Source organism: Oratosquilla oratoria, chromosome 33 (assembly GCF_046742065.1).
Source record: "Oratosquilla oratoria isolate Oo_2021 chromosome 33, ASM4674206v1, whole genome shotgun sequence".
NCBI lineage: Eukaryota > Metazoa > Arthropoda > Malacostraca > Stomatopoda > Squillidae > Oratosquilla > Oratosquilla oratoria.
In genome coordinates, this window is record NC_134809.1 from 12,476,108 (window position 1) to 12,498,381 (window position 22,274).

At 36.5% G+C, this 22,274-nt stretch overlaps 1 protein-coding gene across 5 annotated transcripts in view; it reads right to left on the bottom strand.

Moving 5' to 3' along the window:
- Nucleotides 1–2,136: 2,136 nt before the first annotated feature.
- LOC143017758 (large neutral amino acids transporter small subunit 1) overlaps nt 2,137–22,274 on the bottom strand; it is a 312,423-nt gene continuing 292,285 nt past the window's right edge. For 2 of the 5 annotated variants that reach the window (XM_076172617.1, XM_076172616.1), the window contains exon 10: nt 2,137–7,005. In XM_076172617.1, the coding sequence (XP_076028732.1) occupies nt 6,938–7,005 (68 nt within the window). In that variant the 3' untranslated portion in view covers nt 2,137–6,937. Of the gene's footprint in view, nt 7,006–7,350; nt 7,410–19,618; nt 19,707–22,274 lie in introns of all 5 variants that reach the window. The other 3 variants (XR_012965694.1, XM_076172619.1, XM_076172618.1) reach the window with 3 other exon arrangements.

The following is a 22,274-nucleotide window of genomic DNA, read 5'->3' on the forward strand; positions in this document are numbered from 1 at the left end:
AAAACTGTTTTTCTTCACATCCTTTAGATATGTGGTCTTTTCTAATCTACTCCCATGACCTCTTAAATTCTTCTCATCATTAATCAGATTTCTTCTGTCAATGTAGTCTATCCCCATTAGTGACCTTGTGAGTGTGCTGTGTTTGTGGAGCCTGTAGCAAGTGTTTGTGTGCTGCTTATGTCAAGGTGCTCCTTGACTTTAAGGACTTTTGTTTCAGGGTGTAAATGATCTGTAGGTGTTGTATTTGTGTAGCCTGTAATTGTCCTTATGGTTTTGTCTTGTATGGTCTGTAGGGTGTTGTGGTGTGTCTTAGTGATATTTGGGGCCCATGCAAGGCCCACATAATTGATCAGTGTATACACTGTATACTGTAGTGGTAGTTTCTTTGTTTTGTCCGAATGTTGTTCCTGCAATTAATTTAAGTGCATTAAAGGGTAACAACCATGCTTTGGAACAATTTTGCATTTTTTCTTTCTTAATGGGGTTTATTTTTACCAGAACAATGTTTAAAACAAATATCTTATCTCAAAAGTAGTTTTTGAGGGACCTTTTTGACAAAAATATTTGTCATCTTCTAAAACAGCATACAGCACCAACTCTTGGTGATGACATTACAATGTATACCAACCAAAGCCATCTCAATTTACAATGATATCCTATAGCAAAATTGACAATTCCTTCAGTGATATTGAGTTTTTCATGGTCTTTTGAGAGTAGTCTCGACTCCTTAAATACCTCTGACAACAGTATAATTATGAGCTATCATTTGAAGAAGTTTTCATATTGGTACATCATTGGTGGTTACCTGTGTCTATGTTAGTTCTGCAATACGTTCTTTGGGCACTCAAAAAAAGTAAGGGTTATATATGCAATGCACTCAATATTTTTGCAGTGTGCTCCTAGACAATCCTGCATCACATTCACACTATGCCTTCTTGATGCCACAAGCTCCGTATTATTTTTCCTTTTCTTATACTTCTGTAATTTTGTTGTTATTCTCTTATCATTTCTCCTAGTTTTATTTTCCTAAGAATATGATAAATATAATCAAAATTTCCAATAAACACTAACTCTTATCATTTGTTTTGCATAATACTTTAAAAAGGCCATTTAGTATTATTGCAAGAGAATCTGGTGCCATCATTTAGTTCCCTGTGTATGTTCTGTATGGTTATCATAAGCTTTCTTCTCCTGCCTTTCTCTCCAAGTTCAATATGTTATCATATATTTTTCTGCCTCTTTTCTCCTATTTTTTTCTTCCCATTTATTATTTTCCACAGTAATTATTTATTTTCATAATTCCTAAATTTGATATTATCTGTGGCACTCGACATGATCACTATTCATTAAACACAATGACAATGCATGAAAAATGAACAAAAGCTCCGACATTACTGTGAAGATGATGCCTCAGGTAGGTTTGACAAGAATGGCTGAACCAGACAGCTTAATTTTGTATTGTAATGAATAAAAAACATGAGTTTTTGTGTAATTTATTTAGCTACACACTCAACCCTCCATTTAATGGATCCCAATGCAATGGATCCTGAATTTAACAGACAAAAAAATCCTGTCTGTTATAGAGCTAAATGATGGCTCACTTGTCCATTGCTGTGTACAGTTGTTAGATCCAAGTCATTCATCTATTGTTGTGCAATATTTAAGTGACACATCAACCCATACCTGCACCATGCCACCCAAGAAAACTTTATTTCTCTTCATTTATTTCATATTTACCTGTTGTGTGTGTTAAAACTAATCAATAATACCATATTACTTTCAGGCACAGTAAAAGAGACCAATAAATATATACCATACCAAATTGCCAACAATGGTCATTTGTCTGATATTTACTGATCTGGTCCATTCTGTTTACATCTGGCAGGAATGAACTGTTAAATGGAGGACTGAGTGTACTTATATCCAGTAAAATTAGACACCTTTAATTTTCAAAGTAGTTACACTTTAAGTCTAGGTACAGTTTGTCTTTAAGTTTGTATGTGTTGTTTGAATGACATGGATGTATCATATATAATGCCAAGAATCCTGGGTGTATGTGTGTGTGGTATGGGTGTGAAAATCTGGATAAGGAGAGACTGTAAGAGAACAAATATAAAAGTGAAAAAATTATTTAAGAAGAGACCCAAGCATAGTATGTGTGAGAAAGATTGATGAAGGTAAGGGTGCTTGATAGGGCATTAATAGACTATGTAGTGGTACACAAAGGAAGAATTAGAAGAGTTCTGGATGTTCATGTTTTCAGAGGAGAGGGCATACATGTATTAGAGACCCTTGCCCTACCAAGACCCCCATCTAATGCCTAATTGTTGTCTCTTATCTTTGCTTATTTTAAATGAAGAGTCATCCCCATCTTCCACCCATTGTTTAGGTTAGAAGCAATGCAGCAAAAAACAGCACCTCCATGTTAGGTCTCAACAGCCAAGCCATTTTACCCCCACCACTTTATTACATGATAGTAATAGTAGTAGGTAAATACTTGTACAATGATACAAGTCATTTCTTCTTGAAGAGCCCAAGGATTGTCATCTATTGTGGGGTTCCTAGTCACAGAAATTATCATTGGCAATAATTGATTAAATGCCAGGCCAACTTTGATCATTTGTTCCTCCTTCCCAGAAATCCTAGTTCTCAAAAATCTAAAACTTTACTTGTACCACATGTTTCCATCTGATTTTACTTTCTCTCTGATGCTTACAAATTCATCATTTCTATTAGTAATACATATTGTTTCAACTACCCATGTAAGACTCTGTTTTCTATTGTTTTTCATGAAAAAAGTTTGTTCCCAAGCTCATTTCTTTAATAATTTTCCATGTATCATCAAGTAGTGTCTTAAACTGATCTTTTTACTTAGATCTCAAATAAATGTAACTACTGAACCCTGTTACCAATTCAGGTTTTACACATTTCATTTATTTATCTCTTAGACACAATGGATGCCTAATTTCACCAATCAATTAAATCTGCTTCCCCATTATCTTCATTCAACATTCTTCAGTCAACAAAAACTTTGTTTTTGTTATATTACTCTCCTTTATAATTGAGAAGCAAAGATTAACTCCCCCATTTTAAGGTCCTGCGACTCTTCACATCCTTCCTTGATAAAGAAGAGGATAGCAGGATCTCAAAGTAACACTCGGGTACTGGAAACCTAGAAAGGGAGAACCAACTGCTGCCCTACCACCTCCGTGTGGTGCTTTTCGGAACCTGTCCCCACCTGGGAGCTGCCAAGAGTGGAGGCAGTGACTAAAAATGATAGTATATTTGGTCACCTTCTCTCCTATTTTTTCTTTTTTTCAACTAACAACCGTAACTCCTGTCAATGGTGCAAGACAGTGGAGGCAGGAGATGGTGATATCTGGAAGCCCTTGATCACAGTCCACAGAGTAGGCTGTGTAGGCCCAGTGGTTACCCTCTGTTAGGATGGTGAGTAGGTCAGTTCAACAATAGCTTACATAACTGAGGAGCCATGTTCAGCCTTGTTCACTCCACAAAGGGAAGGGGCTAGAAAAAGTGCCCAAATCATGGGTTCCCTAAGCCTAACCAGGCTGGTAAGTCTCCCCAAGGATGATCATCCATGATCTGGTAAGAATACTAACATTAATAACAAAGAAACACAGAGAGCAACAGCCCTTTCAAAAGCAAAAATCTCTCTGTTGCACTTCCTCCTTACCCCCACAACACCTCCCAGCGAGTGTAGCGGAGAGGCTTGTCCCCAAACTCAAGAACAATCTACAATGGCAACACCAGATCAGCTATCTACCATCTCCGCAGAGGGTAATACCCACTGTGGTCAGCATTATAAGCAGACTCAAGTACTGCAATCAGTAACTAAAACCCTGATCCCTTTAAGAGCATACATAACTCTGTTAACAACTTGACCATTACCTAGAAGTGGACCCTGATTTGGACTACCCAAGTTTCTTGGTCCTGAAATCTACCAACAATGATTCCATAACAAAGAGAGTATATGATGAATTTGAAGACCAATGTGGAACTTCCCATGATATGTGGCCCCAAGGTGACACCCTAACAACAGAACGGGAATCAAGAGCTTAATATGAAAAAGTCAAAGCCCTAACCACACACACTAATATTAAACCACATGTAAGCCTCCTAGATCTCCCACTGCCCCCACAAGACCCATCTGGAATGACTGAATACATATGAAATCCTAACCAACACCTATTTGAATTAAATACTTTGCCAATTACCAAAGGAATACACCCAAAAACAACACATTAAACTAAACAATACACTCCATAGTACAGTGGAATTCCCATTTGCTAAAGTAAAAATCTCCACACAATATCACACGTATTGCTAGGCTGCCCAATTCAAACTACACCACTAACCACTTAATGTCACTATCCCCTCAAACAGCAATGACTCAACACCAAATCCTGAATGACCACACATCTCTCTCTCTATCATCTCTCCACTGATTCCTATAGAAAAGAAGACTATCAACAAAATTATAAATACCCTTGACCAACTAATCCAACATGTCAAGTACAAGATAATGCACGACAATGGTGCAAGATTGTCCAAAGGAATAGAAGTGCTGGTATTCTAGTTCATAAAAAAACAACTCCCTTGTAGTTGTTGAATATTCTTTCCTCTTTTTATCCACTGTAAAATGTAATCTGAATGATCCTATATATATTCTTTTCAAAACAGAATTTCTTACGATGTCCACACACTTCAAAACCTAAATTCTATGTTGATTATCAGTTGGTATGATATAACTAATCTTTTCTTACTCCACCTATTAATGTACATATAGCACATTTTTCTTTATACAATTTCTAATTCACCAATACATAATGATATGGTGTATTAACACAATTGTATTAACCTCTGTCTCCTATTCTCCTTTACCATACCTACCTTTAAATTCATGTATGACTCCAGTTTGGGCTACATCATCATCTAGGCTACTCAAGGAGTTTGTGCATCTGTATGGAAAACTATTTCTTCACATCCTTCGGACATGTGATCTTCAATCTGTTCCCATGTAGTGTAGAGTGGATGTATGCTTTGACTTCACCATCCCCCTTGTGAGGAGGAAATGACATCTTGGTATGTATGTATTCGTTGAATTATAGTATACAGGAAAGGAGCAATGTTCATTAGGACCTGTCTCCTACTTTCCAATTTATCATACCTAGCCTCAACTTTATGTACTCCATAACCTCACGATGTCCTCACGTCCTAAACCAAGAACCTTTTGTCAACTTTGTCCACACCCTTCAATGACTTTAACACTGCAATCACTGAAGGATATGGACAAAACTGGCTGACATCCTTAGGTCATGGTAACTTATTGAAAAAGACCATGTCTGAAGGATGTGATGAAATAGTTTTCAGTACAGATTTATTAACTCTGAAATAGCCTAGATGATGATATAGCCAAAGCTGGGATCATATATTAATTTAAAGCTAGATATGATACATGGAGAATAAGACAGGACCCCATGAATGTACTTCCTTTCCAGTATACTACAATAAGATAAATCCAATTAGGTAAACACAATATCATTACATACCAGTGAATTAGAAATAGTACTAACAAAAAGGTGTACTAGCGTACGCACAAGGACACAAGTGTTTATATACAACAGTTCTGCATTTGTTTGTGTGCCCTTTTTTGTACATTTAGATACAAGTACATGTAGCAAGATCATGTTACATGCATGCACAGACAAATCTTTACACAAAGGTTAACTATCACATTTAGATACTGCCACGATGCAAGGACATTAAAAATGTTTACCTTTTGAGGATGATCCAAGTTCACATCCAGCATTACATACCGAAGTCGCATTAGCGTGGGTATGAGTTCACACCTCCCTGTTTTCAGCAATTATAATTTGTTAAAATTTTCTTGTCAACCACTTTCTACAGTTAAAGTGAATTATATATTTCTATTTCAAAAACACTATATTGTAAGGTTTCTTCCACAGGCTTTCTTCAAAATGATGGATTTCTTTATTCAAAATACATCAAAAAATATGTTCCATTACCATGTAGATGTAATTACAAAGTATTTTATGATTATACCTTACTATCATGACCATGTAGCACTATTGTTTTAGAATGCTCATGCATATACATTTTTCCCAAAAACAAATTGAAATAAATTCATATTTTAGCTTCTGAAATTCTGGAAAAAAAAAAAAAAAAAATCCTTTGGGTCCATGATTGCATCTAAACTACACAAAATTGAATAAGCTAATTTTCTTAACACAGTTGCTTCTGTGCTACATCAAATCTTTCGTTGCTCAACAGTTGCAGTAAATTTTACTTTTGCAATCTATTGAATATAAAAGAATTAAGATTTAGAAAAAATATATGCACTCCAGTCAATCTACATGATAAATTTCACCATCTCTTTTCCAATGTCAAATGCAAATCTCCTTTCACCTATAGAACTACTCAGACACACTTCAAAACATATTTCAATACTCAATATAATTTTTAACATATAAAAATTTTGTTCTTTTTACAAAAAAACATGGATCAATAAATAACATTTTGTCAAATTGTTATTTTCTACTCAACTTGGATTGCTGTCCGTTTTCCAAACTACCCTTAGTCTGTAACTGTCTTGTATTCTAGCCAATTTAGGCATAATGTTTAGATACTACCTAAAGATTGTTTTCAGGCTTGCATATGTTCTACATAATATCTATGTATACAACACAAGAGGCAAGAGAGGACAGTGAGAAACAGAGGGGGGGGAGGGGGAGGACACTGCTAATTGCAAATCCAGCCCTCAAATATTCCTGTCCACTCTCCCATCTGGCCAGTCTCTGAAAAGAGCTGGATTTATTATGATTTCAGCTTGCTGCATCAATATCAATCTTGAGATGCCATAGGTTTACCAAATATTGTTGGTTCTCTTGATGAGACTTCACACCTGAGCAGGTTTTTCTGGACTGCAAACCATCATTGTTTTCTGCATGAATATGTCCATAGCCCCTGCATTGAGAAAAAAATAAATCAGCAAATCATATTTCATGCATATGAAAAATGACTTCATAAGAAGCACATCAATTTCCACTTTATTCTTTAATTTACAAAATAAAAAATAATGTATCTTGAAATGATAAAAAAAAAAGTGTAGTACTAAAGAAATTCAGAACCAAAAGAAATGACTGTTCAAGTTAAAATTTTTGCAATTCTAAATTACAAATGAATTTGTGAGAAAAAAATATGCAAAACATAAGAAATACATGTTATTTATAAAGGGGTACATATTGACATATTTCTACTTTATGGATACTTAAAACAAATCTCCACATTGGCGGAAATTCTAATCAGTACCTATGAGCTGCCAGGGCGCACCACCATCATGATTTTTTGAAGCTTTATGGTCATACCACCTGAGGATGAAACATTGGCAGGCAAATGTCAAACTCAAATCAAAGGCAAATTAATGATAGGGGAAGCCAAAAGGAGTTGGGGGTGAGACAAAAAATATACATATGCATGCAGACAAGTCATTAAAGCAAGGCTAAAATTGTACTGGTATTCCAACATAAAATGCTCTAATACACACAATAACATATTTGTACAGAGATGTTATAGATTACAACAAGACAAAATGTAGCATTAAATGCAACTTGGAGAATACACAATTCAAATATGCCATGCAACATAACAAGATTAAACTTGGGACTGCTTGGCCAGTCCAAGGAACGATAACAACAAGATTAAACACATCATAATTTTCCTTTCTGTTTAGGTTAAAATAAAATTGGTGTACATTTGAAGCAGCAATTAAACATTTTAACAGAAAATAATTATACTTATACAGAAGAGTGCTTTTAAGTACATACAATAAACTTAATAAAAATGTGGAATATAAATAGAAAGATGCTTTGCTGTGGCTTAAGCTGTCACTTTTACCCGATGTATTCATTCTGGGTAAGTGGTAGTCACTGGTAGCCAATAGTGTTTGACACAGCAATTTTATATCATACAGAAAAAAAAGAAAAAAAGTGATACCTGCCTCAGAAAAATGGGGCAGGTACTTTGGTAGTGTAATAGACCAGTTCTCAATACTTGTTTTATCAAGGTGAGGAACTAGACCTAATCTATATAAATGTCCTACCAATGACAGTGATAAAAAAAAGACAATGACAGTGATAAAAAAAAAGAAGTGATACCTGCCTAAGAAAAATAGGGCAGGTCCTTTGCCAGTGTACTAAACCAGTTCTCAACACTCGTTTTATCAAGGTGAAGAACTCGACCTAATCTATATAAATGTCCTGCCAATGACTACGATACTCTAGTTCTCCATAAAGCTGAATCATGTGAACTTATGAATCTAGTTTCAAGTTTAAAATCAAGATAAAATAAGGGACAGTATGATGATGGTGGTCAACAAAGACAGGAAAGGGGAGACGAGATTTTGTGATCAATTCAAAAGTACGAACGACACTCCAAGGCTCATAAACATGGTTGAAAAAACAAATTCCGAATTTGTTGAAGCTCATAAAACTGCAGGATCTTTAGAAATAAATTCAGTAAGCATGATGTGCCTAATGGCACAGTACTTGTAAGACATGTAAGTAAACTTTTAATATTATACACTAATCAGGGGAAAGTGATATAGTTGTCGAGACCATAGCAATAAAAGGCAAATCGTCCAGGGTAATGACACAAGTTTTATGCAGTCAGTACCCCAAGAACATTAGTGACACCTCCTACAGACCAGTCACTTAGCATTCTCTTATGATTGAAAACTAGTCTCCACTCATACGAAGTCGTTTGCTACATCACTTTCAAGTTCTGGTATCCCTCTTTCCTGCTAACCTCTTTCAATCTCTTACCTTGCCTATGACTTCTCATTTTCCCTTAACTACCATAGGTAGACATAGGGCTGGCATGAGTCAGTAACAATACCACCTACATATTACATGCATGTCATAAGAAGCATACTAGAAGGAATAGTGGGGCAACGAAGGCAAATAACCTCATTTCATTAAAGGTGATTTCCTAAAAGAATGGCACAAGTTGGTAGCTTGGCCAGTGACCAAAGGATCGCCAATCTTGAGAATTAGCTGTATGAATGTGCATAAATGTAATAACACATGTAAAATGGGTGTGAATGATGGGAGAGTTCAAGTAATAACACATGTAAAATGGGTGTGAATGATGGGAAAGTTCAAGTTGTACATCCTGACTATGATTGAAATGAAAGTTAAAGATAAGAGTAAATAGAAGATGGAGGAAATGATAGTATTAATTGATGTGTTACAGCTGAAGATGTGAATACACTGTTTAACAGATCTGGGTGCATTCCTTGGTGTGTTCCTCTTTAGTTTGGCCTTGGTTAGCACTCCCAAACTATCAAAGCAATATAGGTGCTGGTATAGTATCTGGCCTACCTTTTGGATGTGGTCTACAAAATTTTTCTTTGGTATAGTATGTGGCCTACCAGACTTTTATTTCAATATGAACCTGTCTCTTAAGCTTTAATAGTTTGGGAGTGCTAACTGCAGCCAAACTAAAGTGGGACGCACCGAGGAATGCACCCAGCTCTGCTGTTTACTGTACTAAGGATATTGGTGTGAGTTTATAATTGATCAGTCATTCTGTTGCCCCAAGTCTCTCTTGCAGGAGACCCATGGCTCCCAGGTAACTGGCAACAGCCACCAGATTGGCCCATAAGTCACTAGAAGAGATGGGTTTTTGTCTAGGTACAGCTAGGATAGGATCATGTAAAATGAAGTGTTTGGTGTTTTCTGTATGATGGCTGCATCTGGAGCAGTTTCTTGGTATTTGTGCTGGATGGTGATCTGAACAAAATCTTGCTAGTGTGAGTCTTGTTTCTCTTAGGAGTGATATTTCTGTAGGACTAATGTCTAGAGAGGTTTTCAAAAGTAGTTTAGTTTAGTGGTCAGCCTTGAATTGCTTTTGTGATCTGAGTGCCTGTGTTTTTGTGAGCCTGTAAGCAGATGGAAATAAATAAGCAAGTGATGTTTGTAAAAGTGAAATTGGGTGTTACAAAACTAATGATTACGTGTATATACCACTGGCATGATAAAGGTTGGATATAGGTACAATGAAATGTTTAAAATGGAAGAGAAAGTATTGGTGTTAAGGTATACAAATACAAAAGTAGGCAATGAGTACATTGAAGGATTAACAAGTCTGTTTTAGGATGCCTGGGATGGATGAGAACAGAATATGTCTGATTAATATGTATGTTATATTTACCTAATTGTATATACTTAACTGTAATACACAGGAAAAGATTAACATTCATTGGGTCTTGTCTTTTATTCTCTATTTTTTTTTATCATACCTAGTCTCAAATTCATGTATAGTTCCAACTTAATCTATATCCTTGATTTCCACTGATCACTTATATTTGAACACATGCATTGTTTGAGCTTGGGTTATATCATCTAAGCTATTCCATGTATTTATGCATCTAAATAGAAAACTGTATTTCTTTACATGTGACCTCAAATGAGGGCAGTGGGATATAATAGGTTAATTTGCTGCCATGACTTCTTAAAGCCCTCCCATCTTCAATCAGGAGATTTTTCTGTCAATGCAATCTATCCCCTTTAGCGACCTGAATACTGTAATCATATCACCTCTTTCTCTTCGATCTTTCAAAGTTAGAAGACCTAGTGCTATTGGTCTTTCTTCGTATGGTTTATGGTTTACCTGCCATGATGGGGACCAGTTTGGTTGCTGTTCTTTCTATTCTCTTGATCTTCCTTATATCCTTCACTCTGTGTGGAGATCATACTACTAATGCATATTCCAGTCTTGGATGTATCAGGGTTTTGAAGAGTTTTTTAATCATCCCTTCATCCATATATTGAAATGCCACTTTAATCTCCTATAGTAGTCTGTACATCTCTCCCACAATCCTGCTATGTCTGTCAGGTCACAGGTTGTCTTTTATCAACACTCCCAAATCTTTTTCCTCATTTGCTTTTGTAATGGGTTCATTTCTCAAGGAATAGTTTAAAGATGGTCTGGCACTATTGCCCATTTCCAGTACTTTGCATTTTTTGGTATTGAACTTAATTTCCCATACTTGGCTCCATGCAAAAATAGCATCTACATCTTTTTCCAATAAGCTACCATCCTCCTCATTTTTCATTCTCCTTATGATTTTTGCATCATCTGCAAACATGTTGACATAGCTTGTTGTTCCTTCCATAATGTCATTGACATAGACAAGAAAAATGATTGGTGCAAGCACTGAGCCTTGTTGAACTCCACTTGTTACTGTTCTCCATCTTGACATCTTATCATTTACTACTGTCTTCATGTATCTTTCCTTAAAAAAAAAAAAAAAAAAAAAAAAAAAATCATCCATTCTAGTAGTTTGCTTCTCAGTCTTTCAACATGCTCCAGTTTCCACACAAGGTGATTGTGATGTACTTTATCAAACGCTTTCTCTAGGTCAAGGTACACAGTCCACCCAGCCCTCTCTCTTGCAGCACATCAATCACTCTTAAGTAAGAGCTTAAAAGGTTCAACACACATGGCCTTCCAAATATGAAGCCAAATTGATTGTGTCAATGTTCATCTTTTGAAGATATTTGGTTCATTGGTCTTTCACTATCCTTTCACATAATTTCACTATTGTGTTGGTCAGTGATACTTTTCAATCATTTAATGGTGTCTTCTTATTTCCAGTGAAAGGATTTATCTATCTAATTTTACTATATAGTCATTTTTTGATTCATGGTTGTCTAGTGTGAGTAATGTTACTGCTGATTTCTGAAATGAAGCTCCCGTTCTGTTATTTTTGAGCCATTATTCTAGTTAGTTTAAGTAGGGTTGTCTTTGCTGCAATTTTGTACTGAGAGAACATTAGTGTTTAGTTCTGGCTCTGGAGTTGGGAGATTATTTACATATGTTGTATTTGATGGGCGTGTGTTCATTGTTTATGGGTTTTGTACATGTAGGGCATGTGTATGGGCCTGGGTTGTTTTCCATCTTGAGCTAATAGGAGATGCATATACACCTGGAATAGCCTAGAAGAGGGTATAACCAAAGTTCAAACCATAAGTGAATCTAAAACTAGGTATAATACATAGAGAATAAGGGCCATATTCTTAAACAAATGTTCCGTGCGCAAGACTGAATGATGTGACAATGATGATCCGTATTCCCCGTGAGCATCAGGCTGAAGATATGGAAAGTGTAATTTCTCAGACGCTATGAATCTGTCCAAGAATACAGCTGCAAGAGAACCCCATGAGCATAAAGCATTCAATTAGGTAAATACAGCATTCTATGATTTCTTTCTGTATATGAATATGGGAAGACTGAAGGACTTATACTGACTTCTGTGGGCCCACATACTTCCAGTCAGAGAAATTCTAGAAAACAACTGATATACTGATATATCCACAATTAAACAAACATACGACATATTTATACACCACATCAATTGAATGATGAATCATTAAACATCGTGTTTTAAGCTATTTGCAGGTGATGGCCACAGTGGGAATCATTGTGCGCATAAACTGGCTTGTATATGTGCAGCTCTATGCTTATTTTTTTTTATTTCATTGCTGATAATTCACCAGAGTTATCCTTAAGGATAATATTTTGTTTTTATTTCTTTGCTAATATTTATTTAATGTGGACCTAAAGTGTAGTGCAAGCTAAGCTGGTGTTAATTCCGGTGGTAATGCACTTAAAATCAGCACAAAGTAATGATGATGGAGACTGTGCATCTCTTGTATAAGATACATTTGGGTAAGCCTTTTGCAGCTGTCAGAAGTGCAGTATTTGGAAAGGGACATGGGAGGAACGGATGGAATAACTGGTAAGAAGTGAGGTCTAGGAAAGGTAGAGAGTGGATGGATCAGACATGTACAGTAAGGCAGATTTGTGGGAAGTTTTTGGTAAAAGGTAGGGATGTTTTTTGGGGGCTTTATGGATTTAGAGAAGGCTATGACAGGGTACACAGGAAGGCACTGTGAGAGGTATTGCAGATATACAGGATTGGAGGAAAGCTATTAAGTACAGTCAAGGGTTTTTAAGAGAGAGGCAGAGCCTGTGTTAGGATTGGGAACGGTGAAAACAAGTGGTCTGTGGTGCAGATGAGGCTGCTTCAGGGCTGTGTTATGGTGCCATGGCTATTCAATGTGTGCATGGATGGGGCGGTATGGAACGTGAATGTGAGAGAAATGAGCAAGGGATTGGAGGGGGTTAGAGAGAGTGGAGGGAATTGGAAGGTGAACCAATTGATGTATGGATGACACTGCACTTGTGGCAGGGTCAGAGGAGGATCCAAGGCAGTTAATGATGAAGTTTGAGAGGGTATGTGATAGGAGGAGGCCGAGTGTAAATGTGGGTAAAATAAAGGTGATGAGATGTGTGAGGGGAAAGGGCAGCAGCAAGTTGGAGGCAAATGGAGGAGTGGAGATGGAGGTAAATTGGTGAGTGTGGGAAGCAAGTAAAATGTCTTGGAGGACTGAAAAGTGTCATGAGATATAGCTATCTGGGAGTGGATACAAAGAGTAGAATATATGAAGGGGTGATTGTACCTATGACGCTGTATGAGGCAGAGACTTGGAATATAAGAGTCAGAAAGGAGAAGTTTAAATGTGTTCGAGATGAAGTGTTTGAAAAGTATGGTGAGGGTTACAAAGATGGATAGAGTGAAAAATGAGGAGGAGAATAGGGGTAGAGAGGGAGCTGGTAGAGCTAATGGAAGATTATTGGGATGATTTGGGGACATGGAAGGAATAAGTGAAGAAAGGTTGGCAAAAAGAGCATGGAGAACAGATGTAGATAGAGTGAACTTGAGGGGATGACCAAAAATAAGATGTACAGATGGCTTTGAGCATGAGAGGAATGTCTGTTGAGCAGTGGAGATGAGAGGGGATACATGTGAGTGAAGAATGGTTGTGTATGGATGATGACACAGCCTGAAGGGATTTTTTTCCATCTTCTCTATTTTCATACGAGGGAACAAGATGGGAGGGTTGCCAAGTGAAGTGGCCCTGCATTGGATGTACTGTGTCTTGCTGCATTGCTTCTGACCTGGGCAGTGGGCAGGAGGTAAGGATAACCCTTCATCCATGAGGAGCTAAGATGAGAGGGTAACAAATGCGGGGAGGACGGGAGTGAAATGGATGGGAATGGGCATGTGCCTTCACTGGCTACCTCCCTTATAAGGTTGAACAGGTGCACTTGGTGTGTAGATCACGAAGTGAATTTGTGTTACTAATAATATTTACAATTATAAGAAATGCATTCGTAGTTCTGTAATAGCTAGTGCATTAACAGCTAAAAATGGCAATGCAGGTACATGGTCAAGCCATTGCCACTATCAATATAAAAAATACACCTTTCCTCTGGGTAGAGGAGAGGCATAGCGAGGTAATATCAGTTAACTAATACCAAGGAGAGGGTGTGCACGCTCTCTACATTATATACTATATATGTTTGGATAGTACCATATTCCACTTCTGTAAGGTCAGTTAATAATGAATACCATAATGAGAATGGGAGCAACATGTACTGGCTTCTAACTATTCTCATGGAGTCCTGAAAAATACCCCCATCATCCTCAAGAGATGACTACACAGTAGTAGGCATCAGACAGGACAAGTACAGAAAGAGACAGACAGATAGATGCATGTGTACATCTATATGTACATATATATATATATATATATGTATGTATGCATGAGAAATCACATAAACTCATGATTCTAAATATGCAGAAAAACCACCAAGGAAAAAGATAAACTGATGACCAAGTGCTTTCATCTATTCAGACATAGACGAAAGTGCTTGGTCATCAGTTTATCTTTTTCCTTGGTGGTGTTTCTGCATATATATATATACACACACACACACACCAAAGGCTTTTTCTCCCTTACAAGGAAGGTAGCCAAACTCAAAGGCATAAATCCACTCCCACCTATTTCATCCCCACATACTCCACTCCCGTTCTTTCCAGGTATCCAAACCATACCAATACTCTTTCATCAACCCTATCTCCCTACTCCTCTTCCATCCCTGCTCTCCTCCTCACCTCCTCATTTCCCGCTCTATCCAGCCTAGTAACCCCTACCATATTTCTCAGGCATTTCATCCCAAACACATTTAAAATCCTTCTCTCTTCCTCTCTTATGTTCCACATTTCTGTCCCATGTAGTGCTGTTGGCACAATTACCCCTTTATACAATCTCCTCTTAGTATCCATTCCTGAGTGTCTATTTCTCATTACACTTTTTAATCCCCCAAGGCATTTACTTGCTTCTCTCAATCTACATTCTACCTCCACCTCCACTCCTCCCTTTCCCGCTACATTCACACTCAAGTATCTAAAACTATCCAATTCCTCCAGACTCTTTCCCTTAATACTCACTTCCAGTCTGCTACCATTTTCTCCCCTTGTACATCTCATCACCTTACTTTTACCCATATTTATCATCAACTTCTTTCCTTCATACATCTTTCCAAACCATGTCACTAACTTCCTCAATCCCTCCTATGATCCTGCTACAAGTGCAGTGTCATCAGCAAACAACAACTGGCTTATCTCCCACTTTTCTCCAATTTTTAACCATCTCCAATCCCTGGCCTATTACCCTTGTGTTTACTTCTCCCACCACCCCATCCATGTATAGATTGAACACCCATGGCGACATAACACACCCCTGGTGAAGGCCCACCTTTTCCTCAAATCACTCACTCTCTCTATTTCTAATTATAACACAGGCTCTACTACTACTCTCAAAAAAACATATATATATATATATATATATATATATATATATATATATATATATATATATATATATATATACAGAGAGAGGGAGAAGAGAGAAAGAGGGGGGGAGTTATGACAATGAAAAGTCTGTCACTACAAACATGCATCAACAGGATCACTGGGGAAACTTATAATCTACTGAAGACTAAAAAACCTATTTCACCCTTGATTGGAACAATAAGGTCAAACAACATGGGGACAATTTAACCTTAGAATTGACCATTGGTAATCCAGAGATGGAAACCTACACATATAGCTCTTATCGTGTTTACTGTCACTAGATAAATTTGTGGATGTTTTTTTTTTTAATGTTAAAGTTGGACAACAGTTTAACAGATATTAAATGATATGAAGCAAGAAGCAGCCATTAATTCTTATGAAAAAAAAAATTATAAACAGAAGTTCAACAAAGAAATTGCGAATTTTATATCCTGTGACAATAAAAGTGAAATGACCACGTGAACTCGCTGAGGTAAGATAGATAAAATAGTGGTGCATAACATGTGCAAAAATTGAGGTGAGGTGCTTGTGCTGAAGTATACATTTGTGCACAAATAGACGAAAAAGTTGTGCAGATTTTAAATCTAAAACAGGAGCCTCACATCCACTGAAACTCACTAGGATGGATTCACACACTCTTGTATTTTACTTTCACAACTTGTGTAAACATTCACCAATGATTTCCATGTCTTGCACACATGATACTATGAAGCAGTAAGTTTAACAAATAGCAACCAACATATTTCACATCCTTTACATATACACAACTAAAACTCCATTGAATTATGCAGTTTACTAAAGTATCACTGCATTAAGTTCAACCCTAACAACATCATACATACTTTTATTCTTTTAAACCGATCAGGGTACTAATGATGGCCACCTAGAGGTGATGGTCCTAGATGTATGTCTAAAATCTCCCTGCCACCCATCTCCAAAGCCTGTCAACACCTTCACTTCCATCTGGAGGTCTGTGGTGCCGACACTGTCTCCGGACCAGACCAAAAAAACTGATCAACTTTGATTGTATTTCCTCCATTCTTTCACATAAGGAGAGGTGGCAGCTGCCAACTCCTCTCCTCTTACTACTATTAGTGACACAGGATCAATCCCTCATGAATACAACACAAACAGGGGAACATTTCTTCCCATATATACATAGGAAAGTCTGAGGATTGTTGCCACTTGCTATGGGGCTACAGGTTTCCTGCGAGTGCAACTTGAGGTAAAAATTATTGTAATTATCGCTCAATCCAATCAATCATTCCACTTCTTCAAATCACTTTCTGAAGACTCAGAGCCATGGGAAAATCAGCTACAGCCACCCAGCTAGCCCATTGGTCACTGATCAGTTAAAAGAATTTGTTCTTTTACAACATCAATGGCACCCTAATCTCTAGCCCTCTCCAAGGAATGTGTTGCAAACTTTGCACTACATTCTACATTTTGTCCATCACCATCAATGCTGAGAACACTGCAATCAGGTATCTCTTTTCTTGATCCTTTAATGTTGGCAGATCTAGTGTTTCCAGTCTCCCCTCATGTAACTTAATTGCAAGGCTTGGACAATGTAGGGTCTCCTATTATATTTTTATCATATCTTAATTCATAATGTGAAAAGCCACCATTATTTTTCTCAATACATTTACTTCTCTTCTACAATCTTGCTGATATGTTTGCCAAATGACAGATTATCTAACAGCTCCAATCCCACATCTTTCTTGTCATTTACCTTTGTAATTTCCTCACTTCCCCATGAATAATTTAACAATAATTTCTTTGACCATTTTCAGTACTTAATATTTCTCGGCAATGAGATTTGTTTTCCACTCTTAGCCTCATACATGTTTGATATCTAAATCTTTTTGCAACATCCTACAGTTCTCACCACTCACCCTTATGCATCATTTGAAAAGAAAATTAGCATAGCTAATTATACTCTCCATCATGTAAATTATGATGAGGACCACAATGGAAATAAGCGTACATGCGTTTTGTGTTATCCTCGGCAATTTACATTTATTATTCCAAACTATGTGTTCTTGTCATTATTTGCAATTCATGTACATAGATTCATTGCCAAATAAAGTCTATCTATCTATCTATGTAGATAATATTGCAAGACCTAGTACTGATCTAGGAAGCTCGCTGGCAGAATGAGTTAGAGCATCATTACTAGTGGCAAAAGTTGAGTGGATGGCAGTTCAAACCCTCCCACTGGCGAAGTTGAACCAAGGGCATGGTTTATTAAATTCCATTCTACAAAGTCCTCAGTAAGGGGCACCATTCTTGCCACCCGATAGGAGGGGAGTTTGTGACATTAAACCATATCATTATCATCATCTTCACTATCAGTACTGATCTGTAGAAGTCCACTAGTCACTGCCTTCCATCCTGACATTTTATCCATCACTATTGTCCCTCATCCCACATCCATCCAACACAAATTCATTTTCCCTTTTATCTTAATACTTCTAATAACAACAAATCATCATTAATTATATTATTCTTATTTTCATTCCCATTACCATTAGATGCTCACAATGTGGGTAATTCTTCTGCCACTGTACACTTTTGTTTTGAGATTAGTTCAAATTGTTGTCAATGATTAGTCTTCCTAGTCCTCTTCACAAAGTCTGGCACTACCGCTTAATGCTCTCGGAATAACCTCTGAACTTAACAGGCTTGAGACATATGACAGGTAACTACAAGATGTACAACAAAGCTGCCCATCTCCATCAGGAAGTGGAACACTGTCTCTAGACTAGTCCAAAGACCCATGTCATCTTCAACTGTATTTCTTACATCTTTTCACATATGGAGTGCTGACAGCTAGTGACTACTTTCCTCCTCCTTCTAATTTCAGGCAGTGGCATGGAAACAGTTCCACACAAAAACAATACAGACAATGGTCCAAAGTTTCTTCAGAGAAATATGTTGGAGGGTCTGAGGACCATTACCAGCCATTGTGGGGCTGTTTCCACTCAGTAAGACTTAAGACATTTATCATTAATATCTTATAGATGGGAGTGGATTTATGCCTTTGACTTTGGCTATCTCCCTTGTATGGGGGAAAAAGCCCTTCGTATATGTATCTTATAGCTCTCTCTCTCTCCAAACCTATTCAGTGGCATAGCTCCTTTTCTGTACGTTACAATTGGGTAAATAGAATGAGGTATGTAAATATATTTTTGATCCCTGACAGAAAATTTCTATTCTTTAGTACCTTTCCCACTTCTTTCTCTATTTTTTTCCTTCTTTTCTCTATTGTTCCCATGACTTTTTTGTAATTTCCTTTTCTTTTTCCCTTTGTTTTTATCCAGCCCCTTCATGATATTTTCTGATATTGTTTACATACTTTGTTTTATTTCCTTTATGAGCTGATAATTTTTTTTATTTCTTTTCAATATCAAGTAGTTTGGGTTTTGTTTTTCATATACTAAGTATTGTATAACATGTTGAGGTGACTAGACAACCTCAAAACTCTAGTTTCATTAGAAATCTTACAGATACAGTAAACTACAAGCACCATCTCAATCAATGGAGCATAGTTACAGGCAAATACAAACACCCATACATTTGTACCCTACAAAACACTATCAACATTTTCAGACCACATATACCCACATAATTCTACAAACGCTGTTACACTCACAACTATGCACCCAAAGTATGTTTGGTTTTGGGGCAGAAGGAAAGACTGCATGATGCTGAATGGGAATTATGACGACAAGGACTTCTGATAATTAAAACTTGGCTACAGTAAGTTCTACAGATGTCAAACACATATATAACTATGATCCAAATACAAACCATTTATACATAATTTTCTATATTGCTTATTTCTTCTTTTCACTTGGTACAACCATCATTACTTTCTGCATTGCTGCTGTACAACAGTCTACAGAAAGAAAGGGGTAAAAATTTGAAAATAATGAGCTTCAAATTTTACAAATCCTGCAGCATTAGCATGAGCTCTTCTGCATTTTTAAAATAAACCAATTTTACGAAAAGCAGCACACTGTTACAGGGAAACACTGCAGACATTAACTGAAAATGAAAGTACTCTTTCTATTTAGACAGTTTCTGTCTGATATTATTACCAAGCAAATGGTAGAGAAATATGTCAAACTTAAACAGAGGCATAAAAACATACAACATACAATTCATCTCAAATCATCTATGGATCTAAATAATAATACAAAATAAACTTTAGGTATAAACCTGTACATCCATACAAGTTGTTGCAAGAGACAGGTAGAACAGCAACCAATGTTACAGTCATTGAACTTATATTTTGCTGGTCACATGAACATCTTGAAAACAACCCATGAGTAATTTTTTTACTAAAAGATTTTTGATACAGGGTATACTTGACAATGATAAAGTAATCATCCTGTACTATATACTACAACTGTTTAGATACATGACCAAGAAATGGAAGGTATTTTTCTATCCCTTTACAAATTCTGTTGAAATAAAAATATTCAGAGAATTAGCATGAAGAAACTATGCAAAAATAGCTGGTTTAACAAAGATGGAGGTAGCTAAAGCTGTTAGAGACAAGGCTTGGATAAATGGAGGAGGAATCATTAAAGATAAGGAAGATTACAAAGTAGCCAAAGAGACACAGAAAGGAATTTTGAAAAGGATATCATTGCTAATAGCAACCTCCTTTATATTTGGGAAGAAGCTTTTTCATGTACAGATAGATCATTGATAAATGCAAAGAATTTATAAAAAATTATAAACCTTAATCCAGCCAAGATTGAAGTGAAAGATATAAACAAAACTGAGAGAATACTGTACTAAGAACATGATCCAAAATAATTCCCAGACTTATAAGTAAATTGTAATAAATTAGGCTATTTCATTAATCTTCATAAATCGTATTGATTTGCCACACTAGTTTCAATGTAATCATTTACATCAGGCGAATTGGCATGATTTGAACTGACTCAATTCACCTGGTGTAATGAATGGTGACACTAAAACTAGTGTGGTGGATCAACACGATTCATGAATTGTGTTGATTCTTCATGAATTGAATCAATTCAATTTGGTGTAAATGCAGCCTTAGTAGTGAAGAAATTACAAGCTATCTCCCTTTCCAATACTAATTCTCTTATCTTAATGAATTTCATGACAAATTGGTGGTTGTAGCTGGTTTCCTGGAGACTGTAGGTCTCCTGTAAGAAGAAACTGGGGCAATGGATTGATTGAATTGACTCCCTGTTTTACTCAGTGACAATTTCCTTTTCACTCTAGCTGCTGACTACCTATTCTCTTTCCCTCTTTGGAATTCCCTCACAAGTGAAAGGGTTAACAATAATTTCAAATCAAAAGTTAATCTTCCAGCATCTCTAGGTATGTAACGTACCTGTACAGGATGATTACTTTTTACTAAACCACCTAAAAATGTATCATCAATTACCACTTTCAAATGACCAACAAGATAATTTGGTAACTCAATTCCAACAGGCAATATCTGAAACACTATCAATATAACAACTACTTACAAAATCAAGTATGCAATAACATTTTAAAAACAATTCCAAAAGGCAAACTATTAGTGCACCTCACATTTCATTGATATCATAAAGATTGTTAAAATAAATTTTGAATTCTATACTAAAACCAAGTTCTATTACTGTATCAGAAAAAGTACAGCATTTATCCCTAAGAAGAGGTTGCTAACCCCATTTTCATTAATGGGTTTATCTAAAACCTAAACCTTCTTACAAACTTCCCAATCAGAAATATGCACAATTCAAGCTAAAAGTAGAATCAAGAAAGAACAAGAGAAGTTATGTTAAGAATGGTCTCAGGGTCAGATGAATCTCCATTTAGACTCTTAAAAAATGCAATGGACAACTGGCTAATAAAATACAAAAAATTAATATTCTTTAGAAGGATGGGTGACCCAAGATTGAAGAAAGGCAAATGCGGTCTCATGACAGACAGCTGGACAAAATACTTGGAAGAGGTGGGTGTCTTGGAAGATAAATAATTTGCCAAAACAGAAAGCAAAAAGAGAGAAAATACTTGGGTGGACTGCGTGTACTTGGATCTGGAATAGGCTTAGGTACTTCATAGAAGATTAATGTATGAAGCCAATGAACTACAGGCCTACAAGCTTAACTTCAATTGTAGGAAAAATGATGGAAACTATCATCAGAGATGCTACCAAACACCATTTAGAAAGTAACTATTTAATAAATGATAGCCAGCATAGATTCAGATGAAAATGTTCCTGCATGACTAATCTACTTGAATTCTACAACATAGTCATCTCAAATTATGACATAGGGAAACAATATAGATTTAATATATCTGGACTGCAAAGGCTTTTGATACTTGCTAAGTTAGCTTCACAAAGAATAAGTTGTAGCCTATTAAACTGGACAAGTAAATTTTCACACTGACTGCAAATCAGACAAGAAATAATGGTCTCAAGCTGTCAGGAAGT